The 27448-nt window shown below is 42.7% G+C and overlaps 1 protein-coding gene across 2 annotated transcripts in view; it reads left to right on the top strand.

Moving 5' to 3' along the window:
• The window catches only part of ABTB3 (ankyrin repeat and BTB domain containing 3), a 197622-nt gene that overhangs the window by 99685 nt on the left and 70489 nt on the right, over positions 1 to 27448 (top strand). For both annotated transcript variants that reach the window (XM_073567817.1, XM_073567816.1), the window contains one exon: positions 22843 to 23047. In XM_073567817.1, the coding sequence (XP_073423918.1) occupies positions 22843 to 23047 (205 nt within the window). The remainder of the gene's footprint in view (positions 1 to 22842; positions 23048 to 27448) is intronic.

Here is a 27448-nt window from a genome sequence, read left to right as displayed (position 1 = left end):
AAGTCTACATTTATATACAGGGAAGAAGGGGCCGTATCTCAGCAACGGAGAGGCGCAGGAACAGAAGAAAAACATCGCCGGATTCAGGAGAACAGCGGCATTTACACCACGTTAAAAATATTACATATTTATGGAAAGTGACAGATTTGTCCTCTTAATAAAAAATACATTTGAAAAAAAAATTATGATATACATAGAATTATATTTTAAAATTACTTTTTATTTGCTAATTAGAGTTAAACAGATTTAATTTATTTTTATTTTTTCTATAATTTTACATTTGTCTATTAATACATAAGTCTAGGCAGCAGGTAATATGCATAGTGTGTAAGTACTTAGTATAATAGCTGTTGTTCAAATGGCATAAAATGCTTTAATATACGGAGTAAAGTGGATATGTAGAAATTAATTTACGCTTCCTTAAAGGGGCCGTTCACCGACATGTAACCCAAACAATATCTAGCTGAATATTTTGGTAGCGTGTAGTCTCTTATATATCCGTCTTTTCACGTTTCAGCATAATTTTGGACCCCTATTAAATGAACATTGTAGAAAAAGACTGATCTATATCCTGTGTAATACCTGGTGTCTTCTGAATCGTCCAATGCTCATAATACAATATTATTCTATTTTCCTTCAGTGTTCCTTTAAATTTTACATTTCTGGGGTCTTGTGACTTCCAATAATCACCTATTATAGTTGTCCGTTTCAAGGGAACGAGTAGAAAGTGGACAGCCTAAGTACAGGCAGGAGTAGGCTCAGATTTCAAAAGTGGTGGTGGTCACCATCTGACTTAGGGATCGTTTACCAATGGTTTTAGAAAATCTTTAAGTAGTGCCAAAGGCTTTATTGCTCTTTAATACTTCACCATTATGATCTTCTCATTTGGGTCTATGACATATCAGAAGATCATTTTGACCTGATCTTTGGAGGACCACCCACTCCAGATTCCAGTAGTTATCTAGAATACTTTATGGGCAAAGGATGACACAGAGAGGTAGAGGCGGCAACATAGAAAAAAATGTCAGTGGGACCCTCCTAGGTTACTGGTTAATACGGGAGGGTCCCCTGGGACAAAGGGGACAGGTTCTGGACTCCCGGAAGAGTTGGCAAGCCTCCTTGATGTTCCTCAAGGATGTGGTTCCTCGAGGTTTCTTTCGTTGTGCTCTGTCATCTAGAGGGGACAACAATTTGGTGTGGATGGGCATGGCCTTCAAGGGCTTTGGTACCAGAAGATATGATGGTTGTTTGCTACTATCCATAAAAAAAAGGATCCATCCAGCTTGGCCTAAAACTGGACCCCATAGCGACTCTCACTAGGCCGTCGTAGGTTCAGTAAAAATATATCATGAAAGTCGTCTAGCTATATGATATTGGTGAAAATCTTAACTACAGCATGACAATTAACACCTTCACAGGTGCAAAACAGGTCATGAGTCTGACATCGCGTCAGATATAGTAACTAGGCCTCACATGACGTGGTGAAGCCTAGTAAGTGCCAGGGTTGCCGGGTGTAGAAGTGAAGAACGGTTGTCATGGAGGACTGGAATAGATGCTGGACCGGACTAGACGCCAGACTAGGGTTCATCTCTGCTAAGAATATGTAAAAAGATTGGAGGGGTCCGAGAGCTGAGAAGCTTTCAGCCAAGGTTCCTTGAATTTTGGTTTCATGACTTCAGGGTGTCCCTTATCCTGGATTTCACAAGTAAAACAACGTTTCGTACATGATCATCCGAGTCAATGTTTTTCAGAAAACACCATGTGATCCCGCAGCCCGGCACAAATGGATTGATTGGTAGAAAATCAGGTAAAAGGGCCCCTCTGTTGCTAATAATCACAAGGATCTGTCCAATGGGTCTACCTCCAAAATAGCCTCGTAATCACGTGTAGACGCACCACCCGCGCTCGGATCAGGTGATTTATCATTTTCCCGGGCTCATCCGCTTGTAGCACATTTTGCTTGGTCTATCTGGTCTATATTGGCCTCTGAGCTGGCAGGATTCCCTGTTACACTCTTTTTTAGCAACTAAATAAAAAGCGTAAAGCGTGACTTCCATCGGGAACATGGGGAGCTCTATATGTTTCATGGTTTCTAGTTGGCGACTCATCAGAGCTAACCAAGACAGATGCACAGATGGGGATTTCTGATAAGACTATGATGAATGGTGCGGAATGTAAACTTCTTTGCGCTGAAACACGAGAGTGGCTAGGGGGTGATCATTTTTGCAAAGTACTATACGTATGTTTTTACAGGTCAGTATTTATGTACACCTCCAAGGACATATTACATACATTATGTACACTTGCCCACATTATTCACATTCACATTATGTACACATGCACATGTATTACTCACATTATGTATACCTGTACACATATTGCACACACTATGTACACCTACACACAAATTACACACATTATGTGCACACATTATATACACCTACACACACATTATGTACACGTGCACACATATTACACACACTATGTACACCTACACACACGTTATAATAACAATACCAGGTATCATGTTAATTACAGAGGCAAAAGCACTAAATAATGCAAAACAACCCAGAAACTGGGAAAGACACTAACTCCATACAAGATGTGAACAAAAGAGGAAAAGGAGTAAATGTGTATAAAATACAAATTTTTATTAGTATCATATCAAAAAGTTATAACAATAACAATAAAGTGCATGTATAGATAATAATAAAAGTTACAAAAGGATGGACTGAAGGGAAAAAGCCCCAGTGTACCCTGCCAGCTATACAATAAAGTGCCTGGGCAGAGAGTTGCTCCTAAAAAGTATCAATGCCACACATGACGGTGAAAACTCACCACATTTGTAAGTAAGCAAAATGAAGCAGAACTTACCAGTAAGGGGAGCGAGCACGGGACACCGGGTTTGGATCCAACAAAGACCCCGACGCGCGTTTCGCTTCTAATGTAACTGCTTTCTCAAGTGGAAGACTTCCCCTAACTACTAGGTGCCATTTTTGATACTTGTGTCTTCTTATATTAAGATTATTGAGCCCCCTAGATGTCTGGATATCCAAGTGTGACTGCAAGTTCTGCAACCCCTGTATCTCAGTCTTTTTCCAAAATCTTTAACATTATGAAATTTTTCAGGGGTACAACTCATAGCTCCTGTCTGACTCCCAGCTACCACATGCCATTTTAGATACTTGTGTATATTCATATTGAAGAAGTGTGTGCCACCTAGGCCACCAGAACCCATGTGTGACTACTACCTCTGTACACATACAGTAGATCTTGTTCCCAAACATTGGACATTAATATGGAGTTTTTGCTGGTTTGTAAATTAACTCTTGGCTCCCAATGTGAAATTTGACCCTCTACCGAGCTGGTTTAATTTGTAGTGCTGGTATTTTCTTTTATCGAAGAGGGTTAGGACCACTAAACCTTGAGGACACAAGTTTCACTCCTACCTCTGTATCACTAGACCTTATTAAAGAACCTTAGACATTATTATGGGGGTGTAATGAGGAAGTTTGGGTCCTCTAGGCCACCAGGACCCTAGTGTCACTGATACCTCTATACGAATAGTTTATCATGTTTTTGCTGCTTTTTTGAAGACTTTATACTTGGCTTTGGTACATGGCTTTTGAAAGGTTTGGTGTGGATTATGGGTGCTAATGATGACTCATAGTTGAAGTTCAGTCCAAGATGGTTCTGTAGAGTTAACGTCCTCCATTCATGGCGTGCATTGTCATACGGAGTGCTTCTCCTAAACTGTTGCCACAAATTAGTGCTTTACTTCACTCAGGTCACCGCTTGGCACTGTGTGTAATGATCTCAGACTTATGTGGCCTGTCCGGGTTTAGAATCCTAATCCATGAAGCTCTTGATCATCAGTTGTGCTAACATACACTTAGAATTATACCATACCTTCTATCTTTTTGCTAGAAAGTTGTGTTGGATCTAGGGTCAAACTATATGTGTTGTTACCCAGCTTAAAAACATGCATACTTACCAACAATAAAATGTCCACTGTACTTTCAGACAACTTGATCTCATTTGATAGGTGATGTGATAAAGAGACAAACTACAAATCACTCTATTTAAAAATTATGTTGTATTACCCCTAAAAACACTTGAAAATGATAATCTTTAGGTGGTTCTCTTCTGTCTAGCTGTCTATCCATTGCTTATTGTCAAATGTACACCATCTCCAGCAGCAGAAATGCTGAGAAGGATTACAGGAAGTGGGGGTGGGTCTTTGTCTCTCTACAGGAAGTAAGGGAGGGTCTTTGTCTCCCTTCAGGAAGTGGAGCTGGTCTTTGTCTCCCTTCAGGAAGTGGAGCTGGTTTTTGTCTCCTTACAGGAAGTGGAGGAGGGTCTTTGTCTCCTTACAGGAAGTGGAGAAGTGTCTTTGTCTCCTTGCAGGAAGTGGAGAAGGGTCTTTGTCTCCTTACAGGAAGATAGGAGGGTCTTTGTCTCCTTTCAGGAAGTGGAGCTGGTCTTTGTCTCCTTACAGGAAGTGGAGGAGGGTCTTTGTCTCCTTTCAGGAAGTGGAGCTGGTCTTTGTCTCCTTACAGGAAGTGGAGGAGGGTCTTTGTCTCCTTACAGGAAGAGAGGAGGGTCTTTGTCTCCTTTCAGGAAGTGGAGCTGGTCTTTGTCTCCTAACAGGAAGTGGAGAAGGGTCTTTGTCTCCTTACAGGGAGTGGAGGAGGGTCTTTGTCTCCTTACAGGAAGAGAGGAGGGTCTTTGTCTCCTTACAGGAAGATAGGAGGGTCTTTGTCTCCTTTCATGAAGTGGAGCTGGTCTTTGTCTCCTTACAGGAAGTGGAGGAGGGTCTTTATCTCCTTACAGGAAGTGGAGGAGGGTCTTTGTCTCCTTACGGGAAGAGAAGGGGGTCTTTGTCTCCTTACAGGAAGAGAGGAGGGTCTTTGTCTCCTTACAGGAAGAAAGGAGGGTCTTTGTTTCCTTTCAGGAAGTGGAGCTGGTCTTTGTCTCCTTGCAGGAAGTGGAGCTGGTGTTTGTCTCCTTACAGGAAGTGGAGGAGGGTCTTTGTCTCCTTACAGGAAGTGGAGAAGTGTCTTTGTCTCCTTGCAGGAAGTGGAGAAGGGTCTTTGTCTCCTTACAGGAAGATAGGAGGGTCTTTGTCTCCTTTCAGGAAGTGGAGCTGGTCTTTGTCTCCTTACAGGAAGTGGAGGAGGGTCTTTGTCTCCTTTCAGGAAGTGGAGCTGGTCTTTGTCTCCTTACAGGAAGTGGAGGAGGGTCTTTGTCTCCTTACAGGAAGAGAGGAGGGTCTTTGTCTCCTTTCAGGAAGTGGAGCTGGTCTTTGTCTCCTAACAGGAAGTGGCGAAGGGTCTTTGTCTCCTTACAGGGAGTGGAGGAGGGTTTTTGTCTCCTTACAGGAAGAGAGGAGGGTCTTTGTCTCCTTACAGGAAGAGAGGAGGGTCTTTGTCTCCTTTCATGAAGTGGAGCTGGTCTTTGTCTCCTTACAGGAAGTGGAGGAGGGTCTTTATCTCCTTACAGGAAGTGGAGGAGGGTCTTTGTCTCCTTACAGGAAGAGAAGGGGGTCTTTGTCTCCTTACAGGAAGAGAGGATGGTCTTTGTCTCCTTACAGGAAGAGAGGAGGGTCTTTGTTTCCTTTCAGGAAGTGGAGCTGGTCTTTGTCTCCTTGCAGGAAGTGGAGCTGGTCTTTGTCTCCTTACAGGAAGTGGAAGAGGGTCTTTGTCTCCTTACAGGAAGTGGAGGAGGGTCTTCGTCTCCTTACAGGAAGTGGAGGAGGGTCTTTGTCTCCTTACAGGAAGTGGAGGAGGGTCTTCGTCTCCTTACAGGAAGTGGAGGAGGGTCTTTGTCTCCTTACAGGAAGAGAATAGGGTCTTTGTCTCCTTACAGGAAGAGAGGGGGGGTCTTTGCCTCCTTACAGGAAGAGAGGAGGGTCTTTGTCTCCTTACAAGAAGAGAGGAGGGTCTTTGTCTCCTTACAGGAAGAGAGGAGGGTCTTTGTCTCCTTACAAGAAGAGAGGAGGGTCTTTGTCTCCTTACAGGAAGTGGAGGAGGGTCTTCGTCTCCTTACAGGAAGTGGAGGAGGGTCTTTGTCTCCTTACAGGAAGTGGAGGAGGGTCTTCGTCTCCTTACAGGAAGTGGAGGAGGGTCTTTGTCTCCTTACAGGAAGAGAATAGGGTCTTTGTCTCCTTACAGGAAGAGAGGGGGGGTCTTTGTCTCCTTACAGGAAGAGAGGAGGGTCTTTGTCTCCTTACAGGAAGAGAGGAGGGTCTTTGTCTCCTTACAGGAAGAGAGGAGGGTCTTTGTCTCCTTACAAGAAGAGAGGAGGGTCTTTGTCTCCTTACAGGAAGTGGAGGAGGGTCTTCGTCTCCTTACAGGAAGTGGAGGAGGGTCTTTGTCTCCTTACAGGAAGAGAATAGGGTCTTTGTCTCCTTACAGGAAGTGGAGGAGGGTCTTTGTCTCCTTACAGGAAGTGGAGGAGGGTCTTCGTCTCCTTACAGGAAGTGGAGGAGGGTCTTTGTCTCCTTACAGGAAGAGAATAGGGTCTTTGTCTCCTTACAGGAAGAGAGGGGGTCTTTGTCTCCTTACAGGAAGAGAGGAGGGTCTTTGTCTCCTTACAGGAAGAGAGGAGGGTCTTTGTCTCCTTACAGGAAGAGAGGAGGGTCTTTGTCTCCTTACAAGAAGAGAGGAGGGTCTTTGTCTCCTTACAGGAAGTGGAGGAGGGTCTTTGTCTCCTTACAGGAAGAGAATAGGGTCTTTGTCTCCTTACAGGAAGTGGAGGAGGGTCTTCGTCTCCTTACAGGAAGAGAGGAGGGTCTTTGTCTCCTTACAGGAAGAGAGGAGGGTCTTTGTCTCCTTACAGGAAGAGAGGGGGGTCTTTGTCTCCTTACAGGAAGAGAGGAGGGTCTTTGTCTCCTTACAGGAAGAGAATAGGGTCTTTGTCTCCTTACAGGAAGTGGAGGAGGGTCTTTGTCTCCTTACAGGAAGAGAGGGGGGTCTTTGTCTCCTTACAGGAAGAGAGGAGGGTCTTTGTCTCCTTACAGGAAGAGAGGAGGGTCTTTGTCTCCTTACAGGAAGAGGGACAGATCTTATTCTCTTTAGGAAGTGAGGGCAGGTCTTTGTCTCTCTACTCCTGCTCTCCTGTCCTATAGTGCTGGAAGATTGCAGATGAAGCCCTTTTAAAGCAAATGAATGGCAAGATACAGATAGGGAGGATAGGATTTGAGACCATTTTTAGCTACATTTAACTGATATCAGGACTCCCCAAAACTTTTAAGCCCTATTCAGAAATATCCAAAAATGACCAATTTTGGTGCAAATGTACATAAATCACCCCTTTCTTGGTTTGGTTTGTTGGATTGTCCCCCAAAAACTGGGTCTTTTGACATGTGAGAAATATACTGAACTGTTTGTCTCATCATAGACAACCCCTTTCATATGAGATCAGATGATCACAAGCGCTTGTTAGCATCATAGGGACAGTGAAGGTTCCCTGCTCAGCTATATAATATATAACGTGTGTATATGATGTAATTACTATATATTGAATTCCATAATACCTTCAGTTCCCCCGGAGGCGAGCCCTGCTGTAATATCTGCCGCACTAGCGCATTTCAAAGCCTCTGTATCAATATGAGGAAAGAGATATTGGAGGAATTGTACAATCCGGAGCTGCGCTGTGATCTCTGCAGTCACACGTCGTTTCATCTGCTGTAAAATCAGAGCTGCCTCCTTCCGACATCACAAAATGGCTCTGTGATTGACCACGATCAGAATCCTGCCGCAGCGTCGCCTCTCAAAATAACTTGTGTGTGACAAGAACTGTCAGAGTATTGACTGTGGTATCAGGAACATTAAATTGGGAACATTCCGCCGCAAATCTGTCATTACCGGGAGCAGAAAGGCAGAGGGCTGAATAATGGAACGTCTGCTCAAGATGTAAAATCTATTACAACCCCACACACCATAGAAATGGCCAGACAATGTGTAATTCAGAATGCTGCAATATTAGATTATTGTATTCCAGAATATCTATTATCTATCCATCCGTCCCATTTCTACCTTTTCTTTCTCCATTCTGCGGCACGTCAGTACCTATATGTACAATATGTTCCTATAGACTTGATGTTCTTCCATATCGGGTCCATTCTCCTGGCCTGGTATGATTGGGCCCTTACAGATCCTCCTAAGCTTTCGATGTCCCCTGAGATGCCCAGCACGGTCTATATCAGTGGTCACCAACCTTTCTGACCTTGAGAGCCACATTCAGCACTGAGAGAGGGTCGCGAGCACATCCATCTCCCACCCCCCTCAAAGTAGTATCAACCAAAGCCCCCATAACCAAAGCTTTTCCACATAAATCACTCTGAAGAAGTACACTGAGATCCAGGAGTCGTTCCAACCATACCCCCATTCAGTATTCTCCCATCAAGGACTCCAAACACACTGTCACATCCAGCTTCAAGAACCTTCTCTAACAGGTAGTATCATCCTGTCTCCAGCGTACCATGCGTAATACATCTCTAAACCCCTAAGACCAGTATATGTGCATCCAGATCTGCTCTTCTGTGCAGGCCTACTCAAAAATTCACCATTTTGAGATGTTCTCTTCATACCTGTTTGCTAGACCTGGAGCTAACGCACCAATCTGGCAGACAGTCGCGAGCCACAATTCATGGAACCGCGAGCCACATGTGGCTCCCAAGCTACAGGTTGGGGACCCCTGGTCTATATCATCAACCTGGAGACACCAAGGTCTGCTCGGTGATTTTATCAAGGATTTCTGGCCCGAGCCCATTTATAGGTGACACTCCTTTATGCTCTTTACATCACCCTTGGGTTAATTCTTAAGCCGATTTTTCGCAAAAGGAGATGGGGAAGTCCTACACAGGTTCTCACTAATCACTTCAAAAATTAATTGGAACCAATTAGTTCTGGACCCCTAGGCCCCCATATCTTTCTGGACCCCATAGTCTGCCCCTATGTTATGTACACTCCTGAATCTATTCCTACATTTGCAGCTATTTTTCCACCAGGATCCGCAGCCCTTGCGAGCAGATGTCTCTGTGTTCTTATTTCTGCACACAATCCTTCATCAGATGTGACTTCTCCAGCTTTCCCCCGCTCCCGTGGATCTGGTATTTTGCTCAATACTGCAGAGATTGCTGGCGGAATCTCATTCCTCTTCTGCAGAAATCCAGGCACGTACGCTCGCTGGTCCTGCTGGGGGGATGTGAGGTTGCGGCTGCATCACAGCCGAATATTGAATTACAGGGCGCATACACAATTACTCCTACATTCAATAAAATGTGTGGGAGGCCACTGGGTTTATATCAGAAGGAAATGGTTCTTCCCCAAAAGATAGACACAGCAAAAACAATGGATGTTTCCCCTTTTAGACCTCTAAAATCTCCATCATGTTCCAGAAAGACCTCAAAACCTGAATGTTACCCTACCCAGCTATATTGACCCCATTTGCAAAATTATTTTTTTTTCTCTTGCTCCTTAATGTCCTAAGCTGTCCCCTGTTCCACCTCAGGAGGCCTGGGACAGATATGTTAGTGTATAAACATGTAAGACAAACAGGGATAACAAAAAGCAACTTGCATATAAAAACACTCACCAAGGGTATAGAGAAATATAGGGAAGGATAGGAAGGTACAAACCAAATGGGAATAGGATAGTGAAGAAAGCATACACCCAAAAGCAGCAGACAACAATCTCCAGCAGCAACTACGAACTCCAACTTCAGCACACCAACTCCAGCAAGCCGGGAAGTAAACTTTCGCTAGCGAGGATGAGAAGGTCTGGCCAGGTTTTGTAGAGAGAGGAAATGAGCAGGGCAGGAGCAGCTGTGAGATGGAGCTGCTTGTCTCTAACCAGCATACGAAGAGTCTTTAACCTCTTCAGTACCAAAGGAAACAAGGTCCATTTAATATGAGGAACAAAACACACAGGCTAAATGGAAGACCTGCGATTAAACAATACTTAATGATCGCCTAACCCCAGATGTCCCAGGAGGACAGGACGCACTTGTAACACTACCTGGGAAAAATAATATACCACATTGTGCCTAGATCAACTTCAGAGGAGGCGGTGCCTCACACAGAGATAGGGTGTCAGTTTTCCTGGAGTGTTCCTTTAAGAAGTTTCTCACTACACAAGCTCTCCCTTAATAGCCCTCATTAACTGTTGAAGAATTTTGTGCATAGCATATACATAAAATTGTTCAACATTTAATAAGTGTCATAATAGGAGAGCTTGCATAGTAAGAAACGTCATAAAGGAACACTCCAGGAAAACTGACACGTGCTTTGAAATTTACAGTTGAGGGTCCAAAATGTAATTTACAAAAGGTTTAGATATAATCCCAGTACCCAGCTCAAAGGTCTCACCTACATTGGACCCAGTGATAAGGTGTCATGTATTTTTACCATAACTGGGAAAGGGGAGAAGTTTGCTGTCAGATACCGTCAGATACATCTGGTGGCTCATGTTCCCTGAAAAGAAAAGGGTCACGATCTAAAATTCAGTAAGCCCAATCCTTCCTTCTTTGGTCTTGTTGTGTTGAGAAGGGGTGAGGATGTAGCTCTGGACTATATTACATCTTGCCACCCAGTGATTGCACGAGCAGAATAGTGAGTGCAGCTCTGGAGTATAATACAGGATGCAACTCAGGATCAGTAATGTAATGTATGTACACAGTGACTGCACCAGCAGAATAGTGAGTGCAGCTCTGGGGTATAATACAGGATGTAACTCAGGATCAGTAATGTAATGTATGTACACAGTGACTGCACCAGCAGAATAGTGAGTGCAGCTCTGGGGTAAAATACAGGATGTAACTCAGGATCAGTAATGTAATGTATGTACACAGTGACTGCACCAGCAGAATAGTGAGCGCAGCTCTGGAGTATAATACAGGATGTAACTCAGGATCAGTAATGTAATGTATGTACACAGTGACTGCACCAGCAGAATATTGAGTGCAGCTCTGGGGTATAATACAGGATGTAACTCAGGATCAGTAATGTAATGTATGTACACAGTGACTGCACCAGCAGAATAGTGAGTGCAGCTCTGGGGTATAATACAGGATGTAACTCAGGATCAGTAATGTAATGTATGTACACAGTAACTGCACCAGCAGACTAGTAAGTGCAGCTCTGGAGTATAATACAGGATGTAACTCAGGATCAGTAATGTATGTACACAGTGACTGCACCAGCAGAATAGTGAGTGCAGCTCTGGGGTATAATACAGGATGTAACTCAGGATCAGTAATGTAATGTATGTACACAGTGACTGCACCAGCAGAGTAGTGAGCGCAGCTCTGGAGTATAATACAGGATGTAACTCAGGATCAGTAATGTAATGTATGTACATAGTGACTGCACCAGCAGAATAATGAGTGCAGCTCTGGAGTATAATACAGGATGTAACTCAGGATCAGTAATGTAATGTATGTACACAGTAACTGCACCAGCAGAATAGTGAGTGCAGCTCTGGAGTATAATACAGGATGTAACTCAGGATCAGTAATGTAATGTATGTACACAGTGACTGCACCAGCAGAATTGTGAGTGCAGCTCTGGAGTATAATACAGGATGTAACTCAGGATCAGTAATGTAATGTATGTACACAGTGACTGCACCAGCAGAATAGTGAGTGCAGCTCTGGAGTATAATACAGGATGTAACTCAGGATCAGTAATGTAATGTCTGTACACAGTGACTGCACCAGCAGAATAGTGAGTGCAGCTCTGGAGTATAATACAGGATGTAACTCAGGATCAGTAATGTAATGTATGTACACAGTGACTGCACCAGCAGAATTGTGAGTGCAGCTGTGGAGTATAATATAGGATGTAACTCAGGATCAGTGATGTAATAAATTACTTAACTTTTTATGAGATCAATGTTCATATTTGTAAAATTACATTCAAGAGCGACTTGCACATTAAGCCCCAAATATTTCATTTCTTATGTGAGTTTATAGTTTGGCTCTTTGGCCTTTTTCTGACTGTCAATTAATTGCTAACATACATCCCTCAAGATATGAATCAGTTAATTGTGTACAGTGTAATATGGCACAGGAACTCTTCGACATCATCTGAGCGCTCTCCTTGGAACAGCTTGTTTATTGCCTGTTTTTGTTTGTTTGTGAGGCTTTTTTTAGTCGTCTCCAGCCCTATGCTTCATGCATCATCCTCCTACTCTGAATCGCTGCCTGTTCTGATATTCTCTGCAATTCAAAATAAACTTTGGAGACAGGTTTCACATCCGGCATCTCGTGGATTCTTTTCATGGGATAAGTGGGAAAATGTCGCACATTGGACTGTCCACTAGTTTAGAACATTTGTTTTATTCCTCCGGTAACTTATATTTTATGCATATTTTGTTTTGAGCTTTCTGGCTGTTGGTTTCCTACATAAAAAGTTACTTAAAAACAAAAAGTTGTACTTTTTAGGTACTTTTGATGATCTACTATATTCATTCATCTGGTCATTAATATATGATGGGTTTGTTATGTGGTTACATGTAAGACTAAGGCATAACCTTAAGGGGTTATGTTATTTGTTTCCAGATCGATGACTGATCGCTTGAGACCCTACTCCTAAAACAAGGGTCCTGAGTGTTACGCACCTGACCCGGTTATCCTGGGCTCTGCTTCCTTCACCTCGGTCTGCTGCTCTCTGTTATGCTCCACGGCGGTCTTTGAGATTCAAGACTTTATTTTGCTGTTCTCCACCTTCTGTGCACACCGTGCTTTAACTTGCTTCGAGTCCCGACTTCTGCTTCATCCCTCCTGCTGCTCCCAAAATTCCACGTCCTCAATTCCCACATGCCAACTTGCCAGCTGCACAAGTGTCCGGGGTCTGTGTACCCACCTGTACCTGGGGCTTAGTGGGTCTACTTTACTAGGTGAGCCTCACACTGAGCCTCACTACGAGGAGCGAGTGAATGGAACAATATGGTTGCGCATGCGCAATACCAGTCTGTTCAATATCTGTAGGGTGACTGAAAAGGTGAGTATTGTTCTTGGCTGCGGTGGCCACCAACGATCACCAAAATTAAGAGTCGAAAGCCTCTGTTCAGCCTCACTGCGCGGAGAGAATGAATGGAGCAATATGGTTACACATGCGCACTTATGGAACAGTTGAACACTATACTTAGCTGCAATGCGCATCGCATGCTCCATTCAGTTGTAAACCTCAGAGAAGAGGTCCGGGAACTGTGTACCCACCCAGACCCGGGGATTAGTGGGTCTTTACTAGGTGAGCCTCACACTGAGTCACTGTTCAGTCTCACTTTAGGTACAGAGTGAATGGAGCAATATGGTTGCACATGCGCTCAAATGGAATAGTTGAGCGCTATACTTTACTGCAACATCCATGTTCCATTCATTGGTAAACCTCAGAGAAGAGGTCCCAGGGACTGTGTACCTACCCGGACTCGGGGCTTAGTGGGTATGCTTTACTAGGTGAGCCTCACTCTGAGCCACTGTTCAGTCTTACTTTGGGGAGAGAGTGAATGGTACAATATTGTTGCGCATGCGCACTTATGGAACAGTTGAGCACTATACTTGGCTGCAACGCGCATTCTCCATTCAGTCGTAAACCTTAGAGAAGAGGTCCGGGGACTGTGTACCTACCTGGATCTGGGGCTTAGTGGGTCTGCTTTACTAGGTGAGCCTCACTCTGCGCCACTGTTCAGTCTCACTTCAGGGAGAGAGTGAATGGAGCAATATGGCTGTGCATGCGCACTTACATAACATTGGAGCACTATACTTAACTGCAACAAGCATGCTCCATTCAGTCTCAAACCTCAGAGAAGTGGTCCGGCTACTTAAAACCCTTGTTCTTTTTAGGAGTCTAAGCAGCTGATTTTTGGGTGTCCCAGAAGCACAGAATAATTTACTTTAACAGCTCAATTTCATGGCTCCATGGAAAATATTTCTTACTTTTAATTTTTTTTTTCTTCAAGGCTTGTAGTGTGTTATGGCCACAGTACTATGTATCCATACAATACGGCCCTGCAATTTTCCACGTGCATGAGGTCTTATTCCCGAAACCTGAGTAGAATTGTAAGGGGGTTCCGGCTTTACATATGGCTTTCCATGGTTAGCCAATGATTGCCTTATGTTCGCAGTATGAACTGGTTGACTTGTTTAGTTACTTACATTGCATTAGTGGAGTATTAAGTTTCCATGTCAATTATTTGGCCGCAACTCTCAGGGTTGCTCTACGCAGAAGAGTATCTGCATTCATTTAGATAATGCTTTACCTCTGAATTGTTAAACTAGGTTGAGATAATCTGCACATAATGGAGTAATTATTGATATAAATGATTATTAGCAAAGTTTATTGCACGCAGCTAGGATAAAGAATTATCCAGTTCCGCAGGGGCGGGTTTTATGAAATACAGATAGGGTTCTGGGAAACTAGCAAAGACTTTTTGCCCATGTAATAACATCATACCATCACTCAGTGCACAATATACTACTGCCACATACAGCCCATATATTACCAACACCAATGCCCAAATAATGAGCCATATATGAATAATACTCCCTTATAGAAGCCGTATAGTACTGCCATATTATTCCCACATAAACTACGGTTAAATAACAGTTGGCTGTAGTGTGCTCCTGGAGATCCTTTCTCTGAGGGTCACTAAGAGATAGGGGTTTTGGTTATGTGGCAAGTTTTCCACCTCCTAAAACTGTCCTTGATTTTCTTTAAAGGGCTAGTCTTTAAAGGGATCCTGTCACTTTTCATAAATATGTAAAAAATTTTTACCTGGAGTAAATGCAGCTGTTCTCCTGAATCCGGCATTGTTTTTCTCTAAAACCTGAAACTCTCTGTTTCTGAGATATGGCCTCCTCTTTCCTGTATGTAAATCAAGTCTTTGTAGCCATGTGGGTGTGGTTCAGAATTGCGTAAACATGCTCAGAGCAGTTGTCAATTACCTTCCAACATTCTGTTTCTTAAAAATGACATCTAACATGAGATAACAATGCGTACATCCATCATGGGTAGATGATGTTTAAATGCAACATGGGGGACAATACCTACATACAACATGGGGGTCAATGCATACATCCAACATGTGGGGACAATGCATACATCCAATGTGGGGGAATATTATGTACATCTAACATGGGGGAACAATGTGTACATCCAACATGGGGGGGGGCAAGGCATATATCCAACATGAGGCATCAATGCATATATCCAACATGTGGTGACAATGCATACATCCAACATGGGAGGGCAATGCATACATCCAATATGGGGGAATAATATGTACATCTAACATGGGGGAACAATGTGTACCTCCAACATGGGGGAACAATGTGTACATCCAACATGGGGGGGCAATGCATACATCCAACATGAGGCATCAATGCATATATCAAACATGTGGGGAAAATGCGTACATCCAACATGGGAGGGCAATGCATACATCCAACATGGGAGGGCAATGCATACATCCAATATGGGGGAATAATATGTACATCTAACATGGGGGAACAATGTGTACATCCAACATGGGGGGGCAATGCATACATCCAACATGAGGCATCAATGCATATATCCAACATGTGGGGAAAATGCGTACATCCAACATGGGAGGGCAATGCATACATCCAATATGGGGGAATAATATGTACATCTAACATGGGGGAACAATGTGTACATCCAACATGGGGGGACAATGCTTGCATCCAACATGGGGGAACATTGCGTACATTCAACATGGGAGGACAATGCGTACATCAAACGTGGGGGACAATGTTTACATCCAATATGTGGGGACAATGCATACATTCAACATGAGGGAACAATGCATATATCAAACATGGAGGGACAATATGTGCATCCAAAATGTAAAAATTCATACATCCAATATGGGGGAACAATGCATACATCCAACAAGTGGGGACAATGCGTACATTCAAAATGGGGGACAATGCATACATCCAACATCCAACATGGGGGAACAATGTGTACATCCAACAAGGGGGGACAATGCATGTATCCAACATGGGAGAATAATGCGTTCTTCCAACATGGGATGAGAATGTGTGCATTCAACACAGGAGGACATTGCGTACATCCAATATGGTTGGAACAATATGTACTTGCAAGATGGGAAGACAATGTGTGCATCCAACATGGGGAAACATTGCGTACATCCAACATGGGGGGACAATGCGTACATCCAACATGGGAGGACAATGTTTACATCCAACATGGGGGACAATGTTTACATACAACATGGGGGACAATGTTTACATCCAACATGGGGGACAATGTTTACATCCAACATGGGGGACAATGCATACATCCAACATGGGGGGGACAATGCATACATCCAACATGGGGGACAATGCATACATCCAACATGGGGGGGACAATGCAAACATCCAACATGGGGGGACAATGTGTGCATCCAACATGGGAAGAATAAGCAAAGCAGAAAACAAGAATAAAGGGATCTGTGTCTCGTCTCAAGCATTAATAGGAAGAACATTCAGAATCAAAATCTCTTTTGTATTCTATTACCTAGGTGGAGCCGCTGGTGGACTAATCTTCTTTCGAGATGTTACTTGCTCGCTGGGTGTGTCATGTTTACTCCATTGTTAGTCTCTGTGATCTCCACACTTGATAGTTTATATCTCATAACCCATGAATGATGACATGAAGCTGATTGCTGCCATATGTTAGATATTGCACTCTCCGCTAAATATTTTGAGATAGCAGCTTGAGGAACACGTCCGCTATGAATCAACTGATTTATCATGTGCATCGTGATCTGCTGTTTTTATTTTTTTTTGGATGACTATGATGCTTTGTATTTTTGGCACTGTCAGTGACTGCCATATGTTATCCTCCAGAGTTAAAAAAAATATCCATTTGCAGTGGATATCATTTCCTCAACTCAAATTTCTTGAGCTGTATTATACAGTTAAAGGTTAAAATCAGAAGAAAAGGCTATTATTACAAGGAAACCATCAGCAAGCAGGCTAGCTATTTGGATGACGGAGCTAACATTCTTACTACACCTCTGTATTTAATACTTTCAGAGCACATGGGTAAGCTTTTCTTAACGGATTGTGGGTGTCATTACTTTTTTAAGGAGTTGTCTCATTTAGAAACCCCATTAATGAATTTGAGGAATGATCTGCAGATCTTCCGATTCAGGTACAGCTTCTATTATCCAGACTGAATATCTACTAGAAAGGATATATCCTGCTCATGTCCATTTATGTTATGGACCACTGATGTCACTGGGCACTGTGTAATACTAAAATTTCCCTGTGGTGGTGCTGTCCACTGTGGACACTGACCAACGTAATGGATGTAAAGGTATTTACTGTTTCGAATAGCTAGCTCTTTGGGCGAGTCCCACTGCTTTGTCTTCCTATCATCATCAGGTGATCCCAAGCGCAATACTGTACTTGCACCTTAGTGCTGACAGATTCTGCACTCATTTTAATAGCTCAAATTGTTCTTATGAGGCAATTTCTTTTAAAGAATTAATAAACTACACACACCTTTGTGCACTTAGAGTACTAAGAAGAGATACATAAATCTGTCAACAGCAAGTCATCTGATTTTAGACAGTTTCCTGGCATCAATAGGGTTTTTTGTGTACAATGAGGAGTATCGGATATGTCCACCAACAACTAGCTGATTGGGTGAGTCCCACTGCTTTCTCTCCCTATCATAGGCAGATGAACCTGCGTGCAATACTTGCGCCTTAGTGCTGACAGATTATGAAATCCCTTGAATAGCTTAAAATATCCCCATGGTGCGTTCCTATTGGCTAATCAGATCCACAAGCCAATTAGAAAAGTTCACCTTTGTGTACTTAGAGTACTAAGAAGAGAGTTAAATAGTAGATCTATCAACAGTGGCTAATCTAATTTTGGACATTTTCCAGGTAACAATAGGGTTTAAAAAAAAGTAAAGACCATATGGATAGTATAAATACTTATCAATTTAAAGTATAGCAACTTTATGTTTTATAGTGGGGAATTACTTAACGTGTAGTTCCCCAATGTAATGTGTTTTTTTTTACATGCAGGAGATATTTTTTTGGTAATGGAAGTTAATAGGAATACTCAGGGATCCACTCAAAAATGGATTTGCTATGTGACTTGGTTCCATTATCACCAGAAGCTTGGACTCTTGTGTGAGCCAAGTCTGTATACAGTAAGGCTCTCATATATGGGAACCATATGTTACTCAGCTACTTTCGAGCCCACAACTTCCTTAAGCAAGTGTGAAAAACTACTGCAGAACCACAACAGTCACCGAGGAGAAGGCATTTATCCAGTGTTCTTCTCATCTGTGATGCGGAAATAGATTTTGGGGTTACTTGGGGGTTGCCTTCCATCTGTTCCTCTGCTTTGCATTAAAAGTTGTGAAATGTGTCTCTCAGGAATATGTCTGAACACTAAATTCTGGATCTGCCTTCAGTAAATAAAAGGGGTTATGATAAGTATCATAAATACTTCATGTTTTATTTCAAGGGAATGTTCACTAAAGGACATGAGCTTTTCAGTGCCCTGTACGATGTGAACCGAGGGCTCAACGGATGGTCAACATTACAGTAGTGAACATTTCCCCTTGAAATAAAAATCCCAAAAATGAAAACTTCTCAAAGGGGCTGTCCTATCTGGTCAAGCTCCACCCTAAAGGAGTCCCTCTTGACGATCAACAGATCACTGAAGTGTTCAAAAGCTGAAACTAAATTAGGGACTGTTCCTGTTAAATTTTTCTCCTATTGTATCTTACCACATTTTCTTTTCAAGTGTCAATAAGTATTTCCCTGGGAAATAAAAATCCAAAAAATGAAAAGTCCTCAAAGGTGCTGCCGTATCTGGGCAAGCCAACCCAGCCCTAAAAGAGGACCCCTGGACAATCATCAGATCATTGTAGGGTTCAGCAACTGAAACCATATCAAGGACCGTAACTGTATCTCCTACTGTAGCACACTTTCTTCCGGAGTGCCAATGAGAATTCCCTCCTGAAATAAAATTCCTAAACATGTAATGTTCCCAAACCAAACTCTAAAGAAGGATCCCGGTATGAATCATATCACTGTAGGGTTCAACAACTAAGACCACATCAATGACCCTTATTTTTCCCATACTGTTCAATGTTTTCTTCCTGTGCCATTGAGAATTTCCTCCTGAAATAAAATTCCTAAAAATGAAAAGTCCTCAAAGGGGCTGTTCTATCTGGGCAGACTCCACCCTAAAGGAGAACCTTTTAACGGTCAACAGATCAAAGTACGGTTCAACAGCTGAAACTAAGTTAAGGACCACTCATGGTCGTATTTGTCCTACTTTATCTTTCCACATTTTCATTTTCTTTTTCTGTGGTAATGAACATTTCCATATGAAAAATGAAAAAAAATCCCCAAGATGAAAAGTCCTCAAAGGACGGTCGTTGGACAATCATGTAGGCTTCAGAAATTGAAACCACAACAAGAACCGTCCCCATATCTCCTACTGTACCACACTTTCTTCTGAAGTGCCAATGAGAATTTCCTCCTGAAAATTCCCAAAAATGAAATGTCCCGAGTCAAGATCTAAAGAAGGATCCTGGTATGAATCATATCACCGTAGGGTTCAACAATTGAGACCCACATCAAGGACCCTTACTTTTCCCCTACTGCTCAGCGCTTTCTTCCGAAGTGCCAGTGAGAATTTCCTCCTGAAATAAAATTCCTAAAAATGAAAAGTCCTCAAAGGGGCTGTCCTATCTGGGCAGGCTCCACCCTAAAGGAGAACCTTTTGACGATCAACAGATCAAAGTAGGGTTCATCAGCTGAGACTAAATTAAGGACCACTCATGGTCATATGTGTCCTACTATATCTTTCCACATTTTCATTTTCTTTTTATGTGTTAATGAGCATTTCCGTGTGAAATAAAAATCCCCAAGATGAAAAGTCCTCAAAGGGGATGTCATAACTTTGAAAGAAAAGCCCTGCCCTAAATAAAGGACGTACGTTGGACAATCATCAGATCATTGTAGGGTTCAGAAATTGAAACCAACCCAAGGACCGTCCCTATATCTCCTACTGTACCACGCTTTCTTCCAAAGTGCCAATCAGAATTTCCTCCTGAGATAAAATTCCCAAAAATGAAATGTCCTCAAAGTGGCAGTCCTATCTGTGCAACCTCTGCCCTGAAGTAAGACCCCTTGATGATCAACAGATCACTGGTATAGCAGCTGAAACCACCAATAGTACCGATCCAGTATCTCCTACTGTATCTATTCACATTTTCTTGGCAAATTAAAATTGATGAATTTGATAAATGGGGGGGGGGGTCACTGAACCTCCATTAATGTTAGTTCCAAAAGACAGACAGATTACTCTTCCACACTATAAATGCTTATGCTCAGAATACACATGGTTGAAATTAGCTTAATTTTGGTTCATAATAACCCATCTCATAGGACCTGGCCCTACCTAATCCTCTATGATTGTAGAGGACCTGCCATAAGATCAAAAGTGGCCAGTTTCTGCTCTTATTTTGTACCCTTAGTATTAAGTTTTTGTTTTTTTTAATCCACCATACAATTACAGAGATATAGGCCTTACTATTTAGTTAATTTTTTTATAGTCTTTGACAAGGGGCGTGTCTCACAACGTACCGTAATAATGCTTAGCAGCCTAAAGACACACCCCAGAGGATCCTGTGGGCCATACCTCCTTAATACAGAACATAAAAAGTAGCACCAAATAAAAAGACCCATAACTCTGGAGCCGTATGGAGGATTTAAAAAAACATAACAAAACTAAAATACTCAGGGGATCAGGGAAAATAAAAGAAGAGTAAAAACTGGCTACTTTTGAACTGGTGACAGGTCCTCTTTAAAGTGATGTAGCGTAGCAAGCACTTGACCCTCTCTGATGAAGTTTTTGAGAATGGTGTGGAGCCACTCAAGCCAGCGGCCTACCTAGACATTACAGGGAGAAGACACTGGTTCATATATGGCCACCTAAGCTGGATAGGAACACCAACTGGTTCCCAGTTTCTTGTTTTGAAAGATTGGGGGTAAGAGGTGTAGATTCTTCTCATATAAACAGTGAACACCCAAGTCATAATTAGAAAATGTTGGACGTGGACAGTCAGGAGAACTGACCTGGGCAGAGAAGGTGGGTCATGTAGGTTCCATAAATCCTCAAGGTGGTGAAGGCCACAAGTACCAATGCCTGTGGTCCTTCCCGAGTCCTAAGACTGAAACTATGATTAACGTTAAAAAACAAAAGGAAAAAAAAATAAAATCCAGATTTCATCATAGCCCAAATGTCAGGATCCACATTAGTCTTTCCCATTTTCCGATCTCACTCTTTTTCTCCGAGACCCATTTACAATTCCTTTGTTGACAAAGTTCAAGTAACATGCTTATTTTCTAAATTCTGGGCTATAAAGAAATGGGCTTTTGTAGAAAAAAAAAAAAAAAAAGAAAAATACAAAGAAAGTCCATTTTGTGCTGTTCTAAGCTCTCCCGGTACAGTGATGAACGCTCGGAGACAGTGGTGGTTACCATAGTAACGCAGACCAAGAAATAATCAACAGATGAAAAAAAAACAAAAAAAAAAACCTCTCAACACAAATGTTTTATAAGCTGGAGAAACAATATATAAGAAGAAAACATCCATAGAAGGAGCCTCGTGATTATTAGAATGGCTTCGCCGTCATATATGGTTTTTTTTTATTTTAATTTTAGCTCATTAGGTGTTTTTTTCATACATTTTTATCCTATAGGGGGCAGTAATGCCGTATTTATAGTAATTAGCACCTTTGCTAAAGTTATACTGCTTTTTTTGGCCTAAGAAGTGACACTCGCTACCCTGAAAAGTAGTCAGTTCCTTTCCATCATCTCTAGGCTACCTATACAAATGTTATTCAGTAGAGGGCGCTATAAAGCAGCGGGAAAAGAAAGCTCCTCCCACTTGTAAAAATAATCTAGTGTCCATCTATTGTATTTGTGTTCAGATCCAGCTATCATAATGACACCCCCTGTCCTTATATGTAATATTAGGGCAAATGTACGGCATAGGGGTGAACCTGTTTCGAACCCCTCATTATGAACCGGAGCAGTTAGCTGAATTCACCACTAGGGGGAGCTAACTGTGTATGGATTTATATAGCTAGTATTGGATTCAATGGGAAATGTATGCGTCTGTATGCAGTGAGCTCCCCCTAGTGGTGGCTGCAGGAAGTCACTATAAGGGACAGTATGACTGCTACGAAAGCAGATCAGAGCATTATAGGCCACGTTCTTATACTCCATATAATTCTTTCAGACATATTGCACTATGAAGGAGAGAACGACTAATGAAATCAATTATTAACCTTACATAAGCTAGTTCAAATGTGGTGTGGCAACATGGCGTCTACATCCTGGAACTACGCCCTGGAATCCTTGGAATGTGAGGTGGATATACTGATGACCATATATGGAATAGAGCTAGCAGGGACCTAACACATACTGATACAATGGCTGAAGCTGTGCGATGCCCTCTTCCTGCCGGCTACATGATATTTTGTTTGTAGTAATAAAGTGCAGTTCAGTGCCAGCTTTTGCCAAGAGAGGAGCACACATCTGACCCTGCGTCCGATGTCTTTCTTCTATGCATGCACTCGGCTCATATTTATTAAGTCAGGGGCAGGCAATCACTAAGATCTCACCTTAAGAGATCACCCAACAGCACCATTGATATTAATGCCTTTTATGACTGATATTGCTATATTAAGTACCATACTGTCATTTTTCAGGATTCTTCCCTAGATACTGGCTATATGTTTCAGCATGTTTTTTTTTTGACCAGGTGACCTAGTGTCTCGGGCGATGCATCACCTCCAACCACTCAACATAAAGCAGCATGGTAACGGCACCCCCATGCACAACAAGCAAGGACCACTGTATTGGGAACCAGAAGCCCTGTATACTCTGTGCTACTTCATGCACTGCCCCCAGATGGAGTGGGAGAACCCCAATGTGGAACCATCAAAAGTGACGCTACAGACAGAAAGGTAAGGCTTTGCAACAATTATCTGGTCACTGTGTGGCAGTTATTATAGAAGTTCCCCAAGGCTTAATTATGGGGATAGTATATGGTTCTGTTCCGGCACTATGTGGTGCTATTATTTTAACACTATTATTTATAAAGGTAAAAATTGGGTTTCTAAAAGGGATATTTACTACATAAAAGTCAGATACATTGCATGCTGCCGTCAATGAAGTAACGGGCGCGCATGCGCGCTTGCTCAGGCGCGGCAAATTTTCCATTTCCTGCTGTGAATATCAAAGCCCAACTCACGACTGTACTTAATATCTCAAGATATGGAATCACTGTCTGTTGGATACATCTATCTCGAGAATAGGGCCCGCCCAAGCACACATGCTTTTAAACTTTCAGAAATCCTCTCCGTTCAGCTTCTATTCTCAGTTGTGAACATGCCATAAATTTGCCACACAAAAATAACCATTTAAATATATCCTTTCAACAAGTCAAAAGTCTCCAGTTTTTTCTCTTTTTTTTTTATTCCTGCTGCTTTAAATTCACCATACGGTTCCCGAGATATGGACTTTTTTATTTAATGCAAAATTGTTATGGTCTTTACAAGGCCGTATAATACAGAGCAGCCTAAAGACATGCCCCTGAGGATCTGTGAGCCACGCCCCAGAGGATCCTAAAAAAATAAAGATTAGCACTAAATAAAAAAGCCCATATCTCTGGAATCGTATGGAGGATTGAATAAAAAAACAACAGGAACAAAATAACATGAAAACTGGTCATTTTTGACCAGATGACAGGTCCCTTTTAAGCATCTAAAAGACAAGTAAACAGACAGCAGGTATGTAACGATACGTCCCCAGAAACTGGACAAATGATTTCTCTTGAAGTCTGTTATACAACAGGCTCTATCACATATCCAGCTGTTTCTTATCTGATTTATTACAAGACATTTTTTAGAAATTCTGGAATCCATTAATGGGTTTTCAAGACTTATTTCCGTTATAAAGTGTTATTCTGTCATAAATCACCAAAACACAGCTCTGTCTTGTTACCCGGCCAGTAAAAATCTAAAATGTTCTCAGATGTTAGAATTGGCTTACATTCTGAATATTCTATCTATCTATCCATCTATCTATCTGTTACCTATCTATTTTCTATTTATTATCTATCTATTATCTATGTCTATGTCACTGTCTCTGTGAGGCAGGAGAGTCAGTGTGTCTGTGAGGCAGGGAAGTCATTGTGTCTGTGAGGCAGGAGAGTCACTGTGTCTGTGAGGCAGGAGAGTCACTGTGTCTGTGAGGCAGGAGAGTCACTGTGTCTGTGAGGCAGGGAAGTCATTGTGTCTGTGAGGCAGGAGAGTCACTGTGTCTGTGAGGCAGGAGAGCCACTGTGTCTGTGAGGCAGGAGAGTCACTGTGTCTGTGAGGCAGGGAAGTCATTGTGTCTGTGAGGCAGGAGAGCCAATGTGTTTGTGAGGCAGGAGAGTCACTGTCTGTGAGCAGGAGAGTCACTGTGTCTGTGAGGCAGGAGAGTCACTGTGTCTGTGAGGCAGGAGAGTCACTGTGTCTGTGAGGCAGGAGAGTCACTGTGTCTGTGAGGCAGGGAAGTCATTGTGTCTGTGAGGCAGGAGAGCCAATGTGTTTGTGAGGCAGGAGAGTCACTGTCTGTGAGCAGGAGAGTCACTGTGTCTGTGAGGCAGGAGAGTCACTGTGTCTGTGAGGCAGGAGAGTCACTGTGCCTGTGAGGCAGGAGAGTCACTGTGTCTGTGAGGCAGGAGAGTCACTGTGTCTGTGAGGCAGGGAAGTCATTGTGTCTGTGAGGCAGGAGAGTCACTGTGTCTGTGAGGCAGGAGAGTCACTGTGTCTGTGAGGCAGGAGAGTCACTGTGTCTGTGGGGCAGGAGAGTCACTGTGTCTGTGAGGCAGGAGAGTCACTGTCTGTGAGGCAGGAGAGTCACTGCGTCTGTGAGGCAGGAGAGTCACTGTGTCTGTGAGGCAGGAGAGACACTGTGTCTGTGAGGCAGGAGAGTCACTGTGTCTGTGAGGCAGGAGAGACATTGTGTCTGTGAGGCAGGAGAGTCTCTGTGTCTGTGAGGCAGGAGAGTCACTGTCTGTGAGGCAGGAGAGTCACTGTGTCTGTGAGGCAGGAGAGTCACTGTCTGTGAGGCAGGAGAGTCACTGTGTCTGTGAGGCAGGAGAGTCACTGTGTCTGTGAGGCAGGAGAGTCACTGTCTGTGAGGCAGGAGAGTCACTGTGTCTGTGAGGCAGGAGAGTCACTGTGTCTGTGAGGCAGGAGAGTCACTGTCTGTGAGGCAGGAGAGACACTGTGTCTGTGAGGCAGGAGAGTCACTGTCTGTGAGGCAGGAGAGTCACTGTGTCTGTGAGGCAGGAGAGTCACTGTGTCTGTGAGGCAGGAGAGTCACTGTGTCTGTGAGGCAGGAGAGTCACTGTCTGTGAGGCAGGAGAGTCACTATGTCTGTGAGGCAGGAGAGTCACTGTGTCTGTGAGGCAGGAGAGACACTGTGTCTGTGAGGCAGGAGAGTCACTGTCTGTGAGGCAGGAGAGTCACTGTGTCTGTGAGGCAGGAGAGTCACTGTCTGTGAGGCAGGAGAGTCACTGTGTCTGTGAGGCAGGAGAGTCACTGTGTCTGTGAGGCAGGAGAGACACTGTGTCTGTGAGGCAGGAGAGTCACTGTGTCTGTGAGGCAGGAGAGTCACTGTGTCTGTGAGGCAGGAGAGACACTGTGTCTGTGAGGCAGGAGAGTCACTGTGTCTGTGAGGCAGGAGAGTCACTGTGTCTGTGAGGCAGGAGAGACACTGTGTCTGTGAGGCAGGAGAGTCACTGTGTCTGTGAGGCAGGAGAGTCACTGTCTGTGAGGCAGGAGAGTCACTGTCTGTGAGGCAGGACCAGGGCGTGACACAGTTGGCAGATGCTGATTACTTGGTCAGTGATGTTATCATTCTGCTGCAATTCAATCACACATACCCATCTTTTCAGAGCAGTTGGAGGCTTCGGAGTACTCTAGATTCACTACCAGCTGAATTTTGTGGCAAATTTTTTATTTCATAAAATTTGCTCATCGCTAATGTGTTATCAGACAAGACCTGATCAGACACTTATATTATTATTCTTGCTAAAAATCCTAATTTTGCTACCCATGTCCCATCAGCTTTTGCTTTAGACATGATAATGGAACAAAATACTTTTTATTTTATTTTTTTAGTTTTGATGTGTAGATTCCAGGTTTCTGCACCGCACAAAAGTATAACAAATCAATTTTCTTCTTTGAGCAAAAATTGCAGTGCTATTATTGTAGTTTCGCGAGGTGTCTCAGCACTATTATCAAGCCTTGGGTAAAACCAGCTTTCACTGTGATTTTATTGTCCTACCATATCAATTTTCATGCGACCTTCCCGTGATGAGAAGCAGGGAATCCTTTTATTCGGTAATATAACAATGTCACCTTCATATGGATTTCTGATCAAATTACAGGCCGGTCTGTCCTGTTATCCTGTTCCGCTTCTTATGTGTGATATCAGACATTTGGTTTTCCGTTTGAACAAATCTGTGACAGAGAGTTGGGGTATGATGAAGCAGGAATGAATAAAAATATTGTATTGAGGTTACTATATCATTTAGTTACCAAGAGAAACAGAAAAATCGGTACTAATAATACTACCATATGGTTTCAAAGTAATACTACCGCACTATGGTCTAAATATTACTGCCATACAATACAAAGCCTCCAAGATAAAATATTGTATTAAAGCCCTTATCTGATTTCATTACTAATAAAGTGAAAAATCTGCATTATATAACTACCATATGGTTCCAAAGATAAACTACCGTAATACGGTCTAAATATTACCGAAGGACACTGGGTTAAAATATTGTATGAAGGCCCGGTACAATTTAATTGCCAAAAGAGAAATGGAAAAATCAGCTTTATATCACCAGCATGTGGCGCCAAAGATAAAGTGATAAACTACCGTAATACAGTCTAAATAGTACTGCCAACTAATAGGAAGGGCCCTGAGTAAAAATATGTATTAAGGCCCCTATCTCATTTCCTTACAAAGTGGGAAACAGAAAAAAGTCTAAATAATACTGCTATATAACAGGAAGGCCCCTGGATAAAAAAAAAAAATTACGTTTAGTCCCCTATCTCATTTCATTACGAAGAGAGAAACGGAAAAATCAGCCTTATATCTCATCCATATGGTTCCAAGGTAATACTACTGCAATAAGGTTTAAACATACTGTTATATAACAGGAAGGCGTCTGGGTAAAAATGTTATATTTGGGGCCCAATCGCATTTCATTACACAGACAGACCCAGAAAAAGCAGCATTATATCACTACCATATGGTTCCAAAGTAATACTACCGTAATAAGATCTAAATAATACTGTTAT

The sequence above is a fragment of the Dendrobates tinctorius genome, unplaced genomic scaffold, assembly GCF_039654945.1.
Source record: "Dendrobates tinctorius isolate UK_male_01 unplaced genomic scaffold, ASM3965494v1 ptg000020l, whole genome shotgun sequence".
NCBI lineage: Eukaryota > Metazoa > Chordata > Amphibia > Anura > Dendrobatidae > Dendrobates > Dendrobates tinctorius.
The sequence above is the reverse complement of the archived record's forward strand: the minus strand, read 5'-3'. Positions and strand labels throughout refer to the sequence as shown.